Raw genomic sequence first — 15,813 nt, forward strand, 5'->3', positions numbered from 1 at the left:
AACTTGTCCCAACCCTTCCGCTTGGAAATGTGTGCGGGGGGGGGGGGGGGGATTGCTGCTTATGTCTAGCAGGTAAACGTGAAACCTTAGAAACCACACCGGTTTAGATGCAAAATGAGAAAGTTGCGTACAATTAGTCTGGAATTCTGCAAGATGCTGCAACAAATCACTCTGGGTGTCACGCTCATGGATCACCCCTTTTTCAAGTCCCTGCTTACTAGTTTTGAATCTATTGAATTCACGCTTGACACAGCTCCATTTGAGGAACAAGGAGACTGCTGATCCATCATCCTTAGCACAAACACCTTTAAAGCAAAATAAACACACCCCTTTGCAACTCCCCTTTTCCATTACTCTGACATTTTGCAGAAAAAAGAATGCAGCAGTTAGAAGTATCACACACACATCCCGTGCTCTGGACATCTGGCACGTATCCAGACGTTCGCCAAGAGATTATTTTAAATCAGGCCTGTGGGGAACTGGGTGGCCAGGGTGCTGTGACTGTTTATACACACCCAGCTACGTGCACAAGTTTCCTCCCGGGTTTGTGTGCCTGTAAAAGGACTCCTGGAACAGGCTATTTGTATCCTTTGGCTGCAGGGAACAAGTAACTGGAAAGGGTGGGACCATGCTGGTAGCAAGTACTTTAGGGGGAAAAAAAAAAAGGGAAAAAAAAATTGAATCGACTCCTGGCTGTCTGGGAAGGCTACAGCCAGGTACCGCTGTGCCCAGGATCTGGAGTGCCACGCGCTCCTCCGTTTGGGCAGAAACACGGACTCGCCCACATTCACAGCTTCCGTCTTCAATTGCTTTCCAGCTGGTCCAAAACGCTCGCCTAGTAACAGCGTGTCCCGGCACCTTAATCCTGCCCTCCACAACGCCCTAAACCTCACCAGCACTACCCCGTCCTCGCACCACCCAAGGGAGCCAGGCAGGGAGCTGGACTGGAAAACCCACCAGCCGTGAAAGGGGAGCTGACCTGCACGAGCCTCCCGATATCCTCAGCAGGCACCAGGGAAGGGTGATGTCAGAACAGAAAATGACTTCTTTTGCCAGCTTACGCTATTTTAGAGGGTCTGTGAAACTCTGACACAACTGTATGATGAATCCCGTCTTCACAGAGCTCCTTCCCTGGCTATTTGGAGATGACGTCTTCCTTGGGGTTACATGGCCCTTCAAAATTAGGTTTCAACACAACAGTAAACAGCTCATCACCAGGATTGCATTAAAAAAAAAGGAAAATTTTTGCAAGAGCTGAGCATAAAACTATAGCACTCTGAACAAGTACAGACCTTGCTATTCTTGAAAGCAAAATTAACTTCTTTTACCACCTCCCCCTATCGATAAGATTCTCAATACGCACATAAATATCAAAAAATACGCACATACAAAATCAAAAAATGTTATGTTCCCTCTCAGCGAACAGAAATGATTTACTGTTATTTATACTGAAACCAGGACTATACTCAAAGAACATGATGGAGTTTAGAGAATCAGACGGATCGATCGATCTGCAGAGTATCTGTTAATTTTATTTTCCAGTAGTAGTTTAAGGGTATTCATGCAGTCACCTAAAGAAAGCTCTGCGTCTGAAATCTACTTAACAATGTCTTTTGATGTTTCACTACAGAGCAATTCTTTATAGATAAGCTATAAATATCCAGGAAAGTAGCACATTAAAAAGAAAATACTGAAAACCTTAGGTTTCCTGGCCTTGGCATGTTTTGCTTTTGATCTGCCTGAGCACCTATTACTTTGTCGATACGAGGAGCGCGCACTGACCAAGGGCAATGTATGTCCGTCAATTTTTACTGACTGCAAATTTAGCTCTGCATGGGCTAAACCATACTGGCAGAATGTAAGACCTTACATGCATTTTCTGTGCTGTTCTGTACAACACGTGAGGAATGCTAATCAGCATTTGAAAGGAAATTTGGGCTTTCAAAGAAGACCCACCGAAATGCAAAATGGGAAAATATATTCCCCTACCAAAAAGTCCAGTAGAACTTGTGAGTCATCTGGAAGCAAGTAACTCCCGCTTCTCCCCCCTCCACCACCATTTCTAACTTAAAACACAATCATCCTCAAAGGATCAGGATCTTTCAGATTTTTTTTTTTCCTTTCAGTAATGGAATTAAGAACATAAACAACAAACAAACCTAAAGGCTAAATAAACCTGAGTAACAGCTGACACTTTCCTTCCCTGCACTGAGTGTCAATATTTCGGGGTCACCACGCTTTGGTCACCACAACTGCAACCTGTCCCAAAAGAACACTCGATTCACGCGGGTCTTCTCGGCGGTGCTCAAGTCCTGGTGGCACCGTGACCCATTTTAGCTCCTGCCTGGAAATGGATACTGAACAACCGCAGGGCTCCGAGTGACGGTGAGGGACCGGGGGAGCATACAGAAGAGAGGGGGAAGGACTGCAGCACAGCCAGCCACACCGCTCTGCCTCCGAGATGAAGCAGCTTCGAGACAGGCGAACAGACAGCTAGACAGGGAAGGTGTGGGAGATTGCAGAGACAAAGGAGCCGGGGAGAGGAGCGAGAACAGAAAGAGGGAAAAATGGGACAGAGAGCCCGAGATATTCATAAGAAAGATCAGTTCTTCAACCTGAGCACAGGCAGCTTGAAAACATCCAGTCTGATGCAATGGGAGAAAGAGTAAGTTTATTTATTTGTACTGTGTTTTCATCCTAATTGACACATCCTGCCTCCATCTAGCTGTGCTGGTCCACTTAAGGAAGCACTGAGCCCAAGGTAACCTAACAAGGTAACAAATCACCCGGCAGCCTGTTTATTCAGAAATATCAACCGTTTCAACTCCAACAAGCAAAGGAGCAAAAAGGACACCCACCCCTCATAAAATGCAAACAAAAAGAAGGGAGGAAAGCAAGCAGCATAAAGAGGTTGGATTTTACATCTCATTTAGAGCGTGTGTAGGCTTCCCTCCACCCCCCCCCAACTGCTCCCCTGCCTTATGAACGCCTTTAGCATCCGTGCAAAACCTTGTCCTTGCGGTGCTGCCCCCTCGGACACGCACACAGACGAACTTACCAGTGAACCTGGCTGTCAGGGTGGAGACCTAAGCAGCTCGGCTGTAATCTTTAATAAAAACATAAACTGTTCAGCTCCTCTTCAGCAAAACAAAAGCTTCCTGCCTGCTGTGAACGAGGTCTCTTTATTGAGAGATTTACTTTTAATTTCAAACAGCTTCGCAGCATTATCCTTAGCAGGAAAAAAAAAGAGCCCAGAGATTTTTGAGCTATTCAGTCAACTGCCTGGTAGGGTTTCTCATTGAAATCAGCTTCTCCTAGCAGCATCGCATGAGAATTGCTGGTTTGCATCTCTTCCACAAGTCATTTCACATTTTTAAAAGATGGACAAAGTGCTGATTTCATTTGATCGAAAACAGAAAGCCACAAAAGTCACCACTGCTGGTGGAGCCCCTTAATATCAGCATTTCCCAGTGCTCATTGTGCTACGGGCACTGGCTCCAAATTTCAACAGCTCAGCGTTCCATCCTTCGCTTTTTTAATTTCTTTTTAATCTTATATGGGAAAAGAATGGCGGTTCCCATCTCAAAAAACTCAACAAAATTATTATACAAAACATGTAGAATAACGAGTTGAATTCACCATTCAAAATTCTTGAAACGTCACAACATTGAAGTATTTCATTAGGAGACAGAAATTTTTACTTGGTTCAAAGCCTGAAATTTAGCTTCTCTCTTTAAAAAGAAAAGCTATAAAAACCAGGACCTTTTCAAAGGAAACAGGAAAAATACTTTTTCAAATGCTTTTTGATCCTACTTTGAATGGCAAAAGCTTATTTTCATTTAAACATTTTTCTACAGTATTGGAAACTGAAAAGTTTCTAAACAAAGGGGGAAAGTAAACTGCCTCATTTCATTATCTCCAGGAGTAAAATGGCAAAAGCAAACAAAAAACCACCTGTGCCTTTCAACTGCACCTTTTATGTCACTGCAACACATTTCTTCAATTTTGTACTGGATATACCAGTAACTGGTTTCTCATTGCTTTCTGTCCATCTCCAAATGCATACCTCCTGCAGGGGCTGGCACCCACGCAAGCAAACATACAAATATTCGGATTTCTGATTCTTACATCAAAAACTGTGTTCTAAAATTTCTATTTTCTTCAATTATACAGCTGCGTATTTGGAAGGTCCATTTGAGACTGCTCCGAAGAGGAAGGATTTCCTGGTCCCTTGCATACTTATCATCCCTACTGAATTTACCTCAAAGATGCACCTCTTGCAAACAATTCCAGCAAATTCCCCAGAATATGATCCAAAAGCACTGCTCATATCTAAAGAACTACAGAACCACATTAACTACATTTTTCTGTCTATCAAATGTTGGAAAGCACAAGCATAGATAGCAAAAACAATAAAGTCATTTACAGATTTTCAGTGTTGGTAGTTTCATTTTTATTAGCAAAACAGGGAAAGAGCGTTATTAAAGGAGGAGCTTGGCTCTAATCCGAATTTAGAAGTTGCTGCAAAGAAACCAAGGTAGCTTTACGTTAGTGTAAGAAAGGTGCAAGATCAAAACCAAGCCTAGGGCAGTGCTCTATCATGACATGATTTCTTTATAATGAAAGATAGTGAAAGAAAATGAGGGGCACAAAAATTTTAATGCACCCCAGACACACATTTACAATGATTAAACAGATCACTACTTGTAAAACCCAAGGGTCCAACTTTACAAACCTTTACTCAAGCAAGCAGTTTCACTGAAATCAATGGGATTATTTGCTTATGTAAGGACTATTTATCTCAGCTGAGATCTGTGGGTTTAGGCCACACATTTCTATTCAGATCTTCTCTGCAGCAGAATACACAAAGTCGTATGAAGAACGGGAGAACACCGGCACCTTGGAGTTAACTTTCATTTGTACCAGTACAGTATTCTCCGGCCCTCTGAAGCATTTGATAGACTGGGCATGTTTCATAATTGGAAATGCTGGCAAAAATACAAATTTCCTGATGTGAAGAACTGCTACTCATGGATAATAAACAAAATCAATTCTTATTTGCATATTCAATCAGATTTTGGTTTGCATATTAAAGCATAAGATGGTAGAATTTTCACACGGTAGATGGATCCCACTCACTTATTCATGCATATATGCATCCACTAATCCTTACACATGCCAAAATCGGTCAGAAATACTCTCTTTGCTAGGCATTCACAGCACAAAAACACTGTCCCTGCTGCTGTTCTCAACCTTCTCTTTTCGTATAGCGTATGACAGCATTCTCCCGCAGCGTTCTCCCAAGACTCTGTAATAGCCCCTGTTCTCTATTAGTCTTCTTCTCACTAGGCAAAGCGATAGTTTGAATTTTTGAATCATAATTTAAAAGGGATGCTGTCAACTGTGTGTGTAAAGAACAAAAAACACTGGACCAGATTTTCAAAGGAGCTTCGGCGTGGACTTGACAATTTTGCTTGTAACTGTTCACTGCAAAATTCAATGTATCTCTCACCATTAATACTGAAGTGTTCTGGACTAGAGCTAAAATTTGTAGATTTAGCCTATGCATACCTATTTTTCACATGCATCTACTAGGAAACAGAATTTAAAATATTTATATAGTCCCGTACTATCAAAATATAAAATATTAACATTGCCCCATACACCACAAGTCTAATGATAAATGATAACCCTGTAAGCGACGCTCGAAGGTGCTGAATGCCTGCAACATCTGTGGGACTTGAGGCAATCAGCACTATGAGCGATTAGGTAACAGGTTTGACGGTCTTGTAACCAGTCTGACAGCCTGGATATCTAATTTGCATCTAGCAGAGTGTCCTATTCAAATGTATACAATTTTGTGCATTACATTAAACATTCAACTGGAACCCTGTGCTTGAAACCCTAGCTAGCTGCAAACAAGAAATGTTTTCATGTAATTAAAGAAAAAAAAATCATACGAATGATCATCACAACTAAACCGCAATCTGCTGCAGCAGCCTTTACTGGGTCAAGCATGGGGGACTGAAAAAAGTAGAACTGCCTAGGGTATCTGAAATAATCAGGTATAAACAGAAATGGTATTTCACTCTCCCAGATGAGTGAAACGCAAAACTCAGCCAGCATGAAGATGAAAGCTCATATAGGATTTCTAAAGTAATGCCAGCTCTGATCAATTGAAATGTTGTTAGCAGGAGGTTAAGAAGGTATTTATTTAACAATGGGACAGAATCTAATTGACTTTGCAGGGAGAGGAGAGAGAGCAGGCAGGCAAGGGAGCACCAACTCATTCTTCTTTTTGAATCTTACACAGCCCTTTTTGGAAGGAGGCAGAAGCGCAATCCTGTGCTCCCCCAGCGCGTATTTTGCCCTCTGCAAACCCCAAGGGCATATTCGTGCCCATGTGCAGGGTCTCCCCTACAAAGGGCCGAGCCGCTGGCGGCCCTGGCTCTGTCCCCTCACGTCACCCAGGGCAGTTGTGCTGTTCTGCTTCTGCAGAATGCCTCCCAGTGTCCTCGCAGCGTGCTGCAGCAGAGCTCTGCTCCCAGCTACAGAAGTCAAACCCTCCTCTGTTTTTCTAGCTCTAAAGAATTTAAACCACCCATATAAATAACCAGAAAATAAGGGTTTGACCCAGTTATGCATCTCGGGGCTCCTTGCATTCGTTTGCTAATGCTAAATGTAATGGAAATCACAGCTTTCCTAAAAAACAGGCAGAAGAGAGAGGAAGAGAATTTGTGTTTAGGTTCCTACCCGCTTGGTTAGTTGTCACAGTGACTGACACAGCTTGGTCCTGGCTGGGATTTTGCTTGGACACTCCATTCACCGCCCAGACTTCAAAGGTGTAGTTAGTGTGTGCAAGGAGGTCAGTAATGGAGACTTTGGTGGTTTTCAAGCCGTTCTGCTGGGGGCTGAAGTGCACACCACTGCCACAGGACCGGCAGCGGCTGAGGTCGCCGGCACCGCACCTCTTGCATACCACGTTGTAGGAGATGTCTTCCCGACCACCTTTGTTCTGGGGGGGGCTCCACTCCAAGTTCACCGATGTCTCATTGACATTGGAAATCAGGTTCTGGGGAGCAGACGGAGGGCCTAGAAAGAAAAAGTCCACATGTTTTTAGTAACTGGAAAACCTTACGTGCTATCTTCAGACTTAGGGGTCCTGGGTGATACTGAGCGTGTCTAACTCCCAGTTAAGTCAAGGACAGCGGAGACCACGCAGAACTTTACTTCTCTGTGTTCTTAATGAAGGTGAAAAATTACCTGGTAAGTCAAACTCTGATCTCTTCGTCTGATGAATTAACAGTATTTTCCAGCTCTAATTGAGCCTGAAAGCCCAGTATTGCAATTAAACAAGAGTGAGGTTTTTTTGCTTTCACTATTTATACTTGTTATGAAAAACTTAAAATTTACATATTTTACATTAATTTTTCCATGATCTCCCGAGCAAAGTATCAAATGCACAAACTCCTGCTTCACTTCAGATTTTCAAGGTCCCCCCTTACCTACAGGCTAGACTCTCATTGAAACTGTTGATTTCCCGATATTTTTTTCTTAAGAACAGGAGTGCAATATTTTCCAGACAAGCTGATGTCAGATCGCATTCAGGGAACACCGAAGCCCATCAAGCAGGGAGCTGGACGTGACATTTTGGGATGCAGGAAGGAGATTTGAGTAGAAAGCTGGACACAGAACTAAGGCTCTGAAGGACGGAGAATAAAGGTTACAGGAGGGGAGTGCTGGAGAATGTGAAAGGATTGGGGAGGAAAATACGGAGCAGCTGAAAGAAGAGCTGATACAAGAAAACTGGTCAGGAACAAGAGACCATACAGAAAGCTTGGAAATAAGGCTGAATCGGAGACACAAGGTCAGCGCTTGCACCACAGGGACAGGAGACTTTAAGACTCGTAAACAGGCTGCCAAACAGTTCCCAGCTGGTTCCAGCACGGGGACAATGGGATCTGGGGACAGAGCCGAAGGCAGGCTGGGGAGGACCTCCCGGGGCAGGAGAGGGGCAGAGCTGGGCGCAGGGAAGGGGCGGCAGGAGCAGAGCAGAGCCCGCAGGAGGCAGCTCCTCCCAGCACCTCCAGCAACCCGCTGGGACTGAAATGGTCGGTTCTGCCCGACCGGGCAAGCTGCCTCCAGCAGCGCCCTGCCTCGCTCAGTAACCAACGCACAGGCAGAAATCTTATTTATATGCTTAAATCCCCGCAGGCCCAAAACCAAGAAACACACTGAAATTGCAGAAGAGCTAATCCTGTGACTCTTAATCTAATTTCAATACAGTTGAGGTGCGACACGCTTTTTGTACCCTTAAATTTAACAAGGATGATTCAGAGCAACCCCATGAAACAGGTGGGTATTTTATACATCACAAAAAGCTTCACTGATCAACAAAAGGCAGCCTGTTCTGGGGTAGAGCACGAGGGCGCTCTGACTACGCACGCAATACTTTGGGACAGGACATAAGGTAAATACTGTATCGAATAGAAATGAAACAGAGAGTGAGAACGAAGCTTGCGAAATTTAATGATCCAAACCAGAATACAGTAAAAATAGCAGTCCTTAGTAATTACTCACAGTTAGAGCTTTAAATACAAATATTATTACCAGAAAAATACTGGAAATAATTTTGTAGAAAGTCACAAATTCAGTTTTTAGTCAAGACACAGGAGAGCTTGCGAAAGCTTCTTAACTTTTATCAAAATACATTTGACGGTTGGAATTCAAAAAAAGTTCAACCAGATCTCCTGGCAGAAAAGGAAGGGAAAGAGAAAGTTCTGGCAAGTTTCATTCCAGGTTTTCCACTCCTGTTATTTGTCAAATGTTATGAAACTGGAAAAAAATCCAGCCAGCACCAATAGTTTCATTAAGCGTATAACTAAATCAATCATAATCTTTCACATGCCAAAGGTACAAAAGCAGCCGTCAGAGTAAGATGGGAACCGAATACATTAAGGTGAAATTCTGCTGAAATTACAAAGTGACTCAAGTGTAGCAGCGAAGAGGTTAAGCTGTTAAGAGGTGACTCTGGTGAAGATTAATTCCGGCTGCCTCGATTCATCAGGTGCCTCTAAGAGGAAGCCTGAGACCTGAGCACACTGCGGAGGACATGGTTTTGAGGGCTGCATCACGTCCTTGGGTCTGTGCTTGAAGCCCCCAGGATGTAACACACGTTCAACAGGAGACAGGACTTTTATTTTGGGAGAGGCAGGTAGGTTAAGAAGAGAGTCTTTAAATTACATCGAGGTCAAATGTATCTACTTATCTTCAGCACCTAAATGAAAGGCCTCTGCTGCAAGAGTAGCTGAGCAAGGATTGTTCCTCTGCGCTCACTTCAGAAATACAAAATTAATATATTCATTTCGAAAAGAGGGAAATCTTTCCTTCCTGCCAAACCTTTGAAACAGTCTCTCGAGTTAATCGGGGCTGACAGATAGAATTACTGCAAGGAGGAGAGAGCCCGGGCCAGCCTCTGCGACCGGGAGCCCTCCTGCCTGCTGCACCGCCGGGCTGCCATTCATGATTTTTATTTATACACTGGCAGCATTTAGGACTCCTAAGGACAAAACCCTTTTACTCAAAGATCAGTTACCAAACACAGTAAGAGGTGTTTCCTGCTCCAAAAATGCTTAGAAACTAGCAGAGAAAGAAAAGGGAAAGAAACTGGTTTTAATCTCTGTTCGTCACGCAGAAACTGAGGTAGAGAGAGATGTGGTGAGACGACAAGGGCACGCAAGACGTGCCTTGCACATCTGGGCATCGGTCGCAACTCTCCCAAGTCTCAGCCCAGTGCCTCTGCCCCGTAACCAGCTCTCCTTCCCCCAAAAGCTGGGTGTGCCAGCTCCCCTGGGCAGGAGAAAGCGGTCTCTGCTTAGCCTGCAAATACACGAGCCTCCTTTTCAAAAATACACTCCGAGTGCAATGAGGTGGAAGACACTCCTGAAATCATGAACTCGAGCGGCAGCGCAGGAACCGCTGAGCAAGAACTGATCTAAACCCCATCTTACCCCAAAACTCCCCAAACTGCCTCACACCAGGGCTCTCTCTTCGGGGCAGACAGACGCACGAGGCGACGACATTTGTCCCCCCGCACTGTCGAGGAGGCAGGAGAACAAACAAAAGCCTCTGGAGGAAACCAGCAGCCTCAGTAGACTGCAAGCCTAAGTCCACGCTGTGCAGCGAAGGTCCGACCTCGCCAGAGCGGCTGCCGGAGCCGGTGGGAGCTGAGGACGGCTGTCCTCCCAGAGGCCGTTCAGTACCTGGCAGCAGCAAGCCCTGAACAGAAACTGCTCCTGTGGGAAACGGCAAGAGCTTTACAGGGAGAAAAAACAAAAGGCGTTTTCTTACAGAGCGTTCACTTGCTGCAATCACACAAGCGAGAGCATCGACTCGGAGCACGGCCAGAAGAGCTGAGATAAGGTGGTGCCAGTGCAAACACCTCCCCTCCCTGAGCAACGCCCAGCTCTGCCAGGGATGCCCTCATTTCAGGGGGACATTCGTGAAGCAAAGTACTGCACGCAAGGAAGGTTCATGCTGCCACAGTTACGGTCTGAAAGAGGTGCCTTTTAGCTCATAGAGCAGCCAGTTTGGGGTTAAACTCAGACTTACTCTGATGTCCATTAAGATATTTTCCAAGGCTCTAGGTCCAGTTTCACGTGGGAAAATGTGCCAGAATGAATCAAGCTCCTCAGAAGCAAAAAGTCAGTAATTAGTATGTGGGACAGGGCATTGCAGTGTCTAAACAGAGACGCAATGAAGCGGAAAACCAGGGAAGCAGATGCTTGCAGGTCACAGAGATGACTGCACCACCTCCAGCATGAAAAGGAAGATGCGGGGGAGTCTCCAAATGGTGGGCTGACATTACAGTGAGGGGAAAAGCAATTTCTTTTCTTTCTGGAGCATAGTCATCAATGGAGCTGTTGGCACTGGGAGTAGGGGGAGTTTCAGATTGATGGGCCTGGTTTCAGATGTTGCAACACAGGGCGTATCTGCTCCTTCAATGGTGATCAGGATTTGTTTTGTTTCTGACAACAGGGCCACTGCCAACAGATGAGATGAAAACCCTTTCAGGGCCGTGGCAGGCTGGAAATGCCAGCGCTGTTTCAAGATGAACCCAGCTAGCAGGATCCCGCAGGAACAACGTCCTGCCAGCCAGACCACCACCTTCACACCAACCCTCTGTCCTCCTGCAGAAAAATCTAGCTACGGGGCAGATGAGAGGGGAGACAAGGAGCTGCGCCACTGAAACTGGTGCCAACGTCTGTGATTTCCTCCTGAACCCCATGATTTACAGCATTTTTCTTAAAAATCCTGCTGATGGAAGCATGCTATTGCATGAGCCATTCGGCACTCTGGAAGCCTGGAGCTAATAGTGCCACACAGCCCAGGAGAGCTTAAAAATGTGACAGTCCCTACAGAGGGGAAAAAAAAAATCTAGACATTTTTATTCTGTAAAACAACTAATTTTAAAGTTCATTTTTTGATGTTAGGTAGCCAAGTGCTCTCGCTTTCCTTGCCCAAGACAACAGAACCTGAGAGATGGATCTGCAGAGCCACTCGCACGTCTCCCGTTGGGGGACTGCAAAGAGGACCCGGTTTGATCATGGGGCTGGAAAGCCGGACCCCTCACCCAGCCCACTTACCAGCACCGTGAGCGGACACGGGGGACTCCTCTGTGGGAACACAGGGAACGGAAGTTTTTAATTTTATTCCTTCCTGGGGCTCCATAAATCTTGCTTCACAATAAAACCATCAAAATCAACTGAGCCATGAAGCAAATGGAAAGGCTCTGGGTGGAGCAGTTCATTGTGTGTATCAGGGCTGAGGGAAACACTGAAGAGTCTGTTTAGCAACAAGTAATCTTTGTCAAGCTAATCCTGCTATCTTCCTCAAGCCTCCTCTTAGATTTACTTAAATGTATTGGGCAATGCAGATTGTTTGGCTTTCTCTTGCTGCAATAAGCTATAGCCATTATACCTATCTGTCTCTGTCACCCACAGATAGACAGATCTGTCTGTCTTAAGGACAATGTTGTATCCTATGTCAAATGAATATTCAGGAAAACTAGAACTTTTAAGGGGTTAATAGCATGAGCATTACTTGTACTAAAAGGACTGATGTGTTTTAGCACTCTTGCCACAATCTCAGGCTGCATTTTAACTTTTCATCCATCAATATTTCTCTCCCTCCCTTCCTACAAAATACTCAAGTCCCTCTCCAGTCAGAAGCCTCCCGCACGCCGCTGCAAGTCTGATAAGAGGCTTGATGAAAACCATGACAAGGGCACGTATCAACACCTGACGGGCTCCCTCCTACCTTCCAGAGCACAGGACATCTCCGTGTGCTACGTTACCTGTGTGCCAGCTCTCTGTGGATTATAGGTCTCTGTGGGCATAGTTAAGGAGCCTCTGTGATTCATACCAGGAATCAAGTCCGGTCTGAGCACCGGAGCGACTCACATACAGCTTCTGCAGTGAAGACCCTGTAATGAACTCGCTATCCGGGACTGAACTAGCACCTGTGGGGTGCAGATGGCAAGGGGCCACGGCTGTGAAGCGAAGCAGGCTGCAAGACTAACACTGGGCATAATGACATTTCATCAGTAAACTGTTTATTTGCAAGGAAAATAATATTTTACATTTAAATCAGCTGCCCTACACACTGAGGGACCATCAGAGGGTGTCGGCTCAAAGTCTGCCTGTTGTTCAGATACCATCCTGCTGAGGAAGTTATCCCAAAGCCCCTTTCTTCCTGCCGCTGAAGGATAACAGTACAACTGTAGGAGGTTCAACCTAGTGGAACTGGCAAAATCATTCCGCCAAGGAAAAAGAAAGTCTATCCTGACCGCAATGAACAATTTCAAAGGCAAATAGCACAAAGACGATTAGCTGCAACTGAGTGAATATTCCTGCTGCCCTCAGGGATCAGTCGCGCCCAGCCCTTCATGCATGCCAAAGGGAAAGTACAGACACCAGGACCCTCGGCATGCCCAAGGACGGGGTCTAACCAGGCTGCACCAGGACTGCAGGTTCAGCACCGCTGCCGAGCCACGGGCCCAAAGGAGAGCGCCTCTGCCTTGACAAACTCCATATACCTCGAACCCATGTCAAAGGGCGTGCTGTAGCTGGTCTCCCGGAGCTGGAGGGACTCCAGCGAGACAGGCAGACAGGCATGATTTGTCGGGCGTGCAGACAGACCGCAAGCAAGTCAGCCCACCCTTTCTCCCTACAGCTGTAAACCCGACCGATCTATGCAACCGAAAAATACCTCTGGAAACTAACCTTGGGATCTGAGGGTAGAACTGTAAGTGCACTGTGCTGGGGAACTGTATTTAAATGGTTATGACAAAGGTTTTAATATCCCTGGTTTTACATCTTCCCTTTTTATTACTGATCTGCCCAGCAAGGTGCTTCTCTGAAAGTCTCTGTGGGTGTATGCAGTAAATTCAATTACAGTTTTCTACAACTGGACCAGACAGACTTGTTTGACATAAAGAATACTGTCTTCACTAAACCAGTTAATTTAGTTCAGCAACAGTGTATGGTTAGGAGGCGTGGATTAAAGGACAGTGAAAGGAGAAGAGAAAGAAATGATTCCCAGCAAAACAGCTCCCAAGTGACTTTGTTGTCCCATAAAATGACAAGAAATAAGGAGGACCTTGCAGCTTGGTTCTTGGCTGTCCCAGGTTGATAGGACGCCAGAATCCCACTTTTAGACAACTAGCAGCTCCAAATTTTGGGCAAACAGCTTTTGTTCACCAAAGCTATAGGCAAGTAAAAAAAAATTATTTTTCCTTTTCTCAGCGGTCCTGTGGACAAAGCACTGAAAATAAAGTTCTGGGCTTTGGTTTGGCCAATTTTATCAGAACCGAGTAGCCATTATATACTATTTTCTTAGGCTGAAAAACAAAAACATCACAAAACAAACCAAAGAGCCCCTCAGCACAGGGTTCTGACACTTAACGCCTTTAAACTGAGTTTAGCACTTATGAGAAACCCACTCTGATGGCACCCAAAATAAAGCGCTCTCTAGCCACAAACAGCCGCCTGCCCACACTCCTCTGTCTTAGCGTGTCCCCTGGCAGAGGGCTCCTTACCAGGAGCTCCTTTTTTTGTGCCAGCTTAGTCCTCAGCCATTAACAGTGGTAATGGATTATTCTGGCAGCAACATTACCCATTAAGGACTAAACTGATATTATCAGTATTTGGACTGTAACCACATCTGTTTACTGCTAACCTATGGTACGGTTAATATTTATTACCTTGAAAGATCTATCTGTGGGAGGAGATCTATTAAAAACGCAAGCTGAAACCCACACTCTCCAGGGAAGTGCTAATGGAGATATTTCAAATATATACCCTCAAGAAGGCAAGCCTTCGTTATGAGCATCCTGTCAGTCACCAGATCAGTGCATTTAAAATGTACCCTCCTTTAAAAGAAAGACGCTTTCAAAGGATATGTATGTGGCTAAGTAACAAGCAGGATGAGGCTTTTGAGCCCTGGAAGGAGAAAATGATTAAAAAAATAATTTACTCTGTGCGTGCACGTGTGTAAAAGCACATTTCTCTATCAGGTAACGGATGTCTCTGCAGCCAGGGCAATGGATAATTATTTTCAAGTGGGTTGTCACCCTGCATTCAGTCTGCGTTCGCCTGACGGTGTGAAATCGGAAGGAAGCTTCATTGGCAATTCCCACCAGACATCAGAAAACCTCAAGCATGTAGAAAAGACTTTAATCTTCTTTAACCATTCCCACACTCTCCCTGAGGAAAATATCACCTCTCTTTTTTGAGGCAGAAAAAGTAGACCTTAGCTTGATAAGGATTAAAAATTATTCTAACAAACAGTAAAAATAATACGATAACCTGCTGCAGTTTGAAGCTTTCTAACTTCACCCTCAAACTGAGAAAACCCTATAAACACACTGTTAAATGCAGCAGAGTGCCAACTACGGGTGTTTGTTAATCAAAGTCAATCAGGCAGACCAGCAGGCTTCAATGGGCTTTGGACCGGGACTGACAAAGGGATCCTCTTTATGAGCCTGCTCAGAGACACTGACCCTCTTCATCTCTGGTGATTTCAAAGGGAACGCAGGGTATTCAGAAATCTTGAGCTAATTTGCTACATAATAAACAAGATTCATACAACAGGGAAGGTTGCTATGACTCACCGTCGTTTAAAAGGAGCCTAGTATGAACTGGCCTGTTTTGAATCGGCAACTTGGCCTTGGCTATACTACAGAGGAGCAGTTAAGTCTTTGATAAGTTACAGAAGCAGCAGGCACCTGGGAGTAAGCATCCAACTGTCTAATAGCAAGAAAACCTAACTAGAAATGCGCTATCGGAAGCGGTGAAAAGTTTAGCACGTCTGCTATACAAGACCTGAAAGGCAGCTTTTGTGTACAACACAGCGAGAATAAAGAGAACAAATAAAGAGGTGTAAAAAAGAAAAGATCCATACAATGAACAACTCCAAAGATCTTTGGGGCATATCTACAGAGAGCAATGAAATGTCACTGGAAGTACATCAAGTACCTTTGAAGGGGCTAGCTCAAGCCCTGAGAGGCAGTACGACTCTGCTCAGGCTTTTAGTCGCATTGCAGCCTCGCCAATGGGACCATACTGCTACTCCCTCAACAAGGCCTGACGATGCCGTTATTGTACGGATAGCCTTTAACAAATCTGATCAGTACTCTATAACTTGATCATGATCCTAAAATTCATCTCCCTGGAGGCAGGGCTGAGTGTGAAATAGAGCATTTACTGTTTTCAGAGTGAATGCAAAGAAAGTAATTATTAAATAATCAATGTC

At 44.9% G+C, this 15,813-nt stretch overlaps 1 protein-coding gene across 3 annotated transcripts in view; it reads right to left on the minus strand.

Annotated features, from left to right (window-relative positions):
* Positions 1–15,813, minus strand: part of EPHA4 (EPH receptor A4) — a 110,642-nt gene that overhangs the window by 43,847 nt on the left and 50,982 nt on the right. For all 3 annotated transcript variants that reach the window (XM_076340856.1, XM_076340855.1, XM_076340854.1), the window contains exon 5: positions 6,754–7,092. In XM_076340856.1, the coding sequence (XP_076196971.1) occupies positions 6,754–7,092 (339 nt within the window). The remainder of the gene's footprint in view (positions 1–6,753; positions 7,093–15,813) is intronic.

Source organism: Aptenodytes patagonicus, chromosome 6 (genome assembly GCF_965638725.1).
Source record: "Aptenodytes patagonicus chromosome 6, bAptPat1.pri.cur, whole genome shotgun sequence".
Taxonomy (NCBI): domain Eukaryota; kingdom Metazoa; phylum Chordata; class Aves; order Sphenisciformes; family Spheniscidae; genus Aptenodytes; species Aptenodytes patagonicus.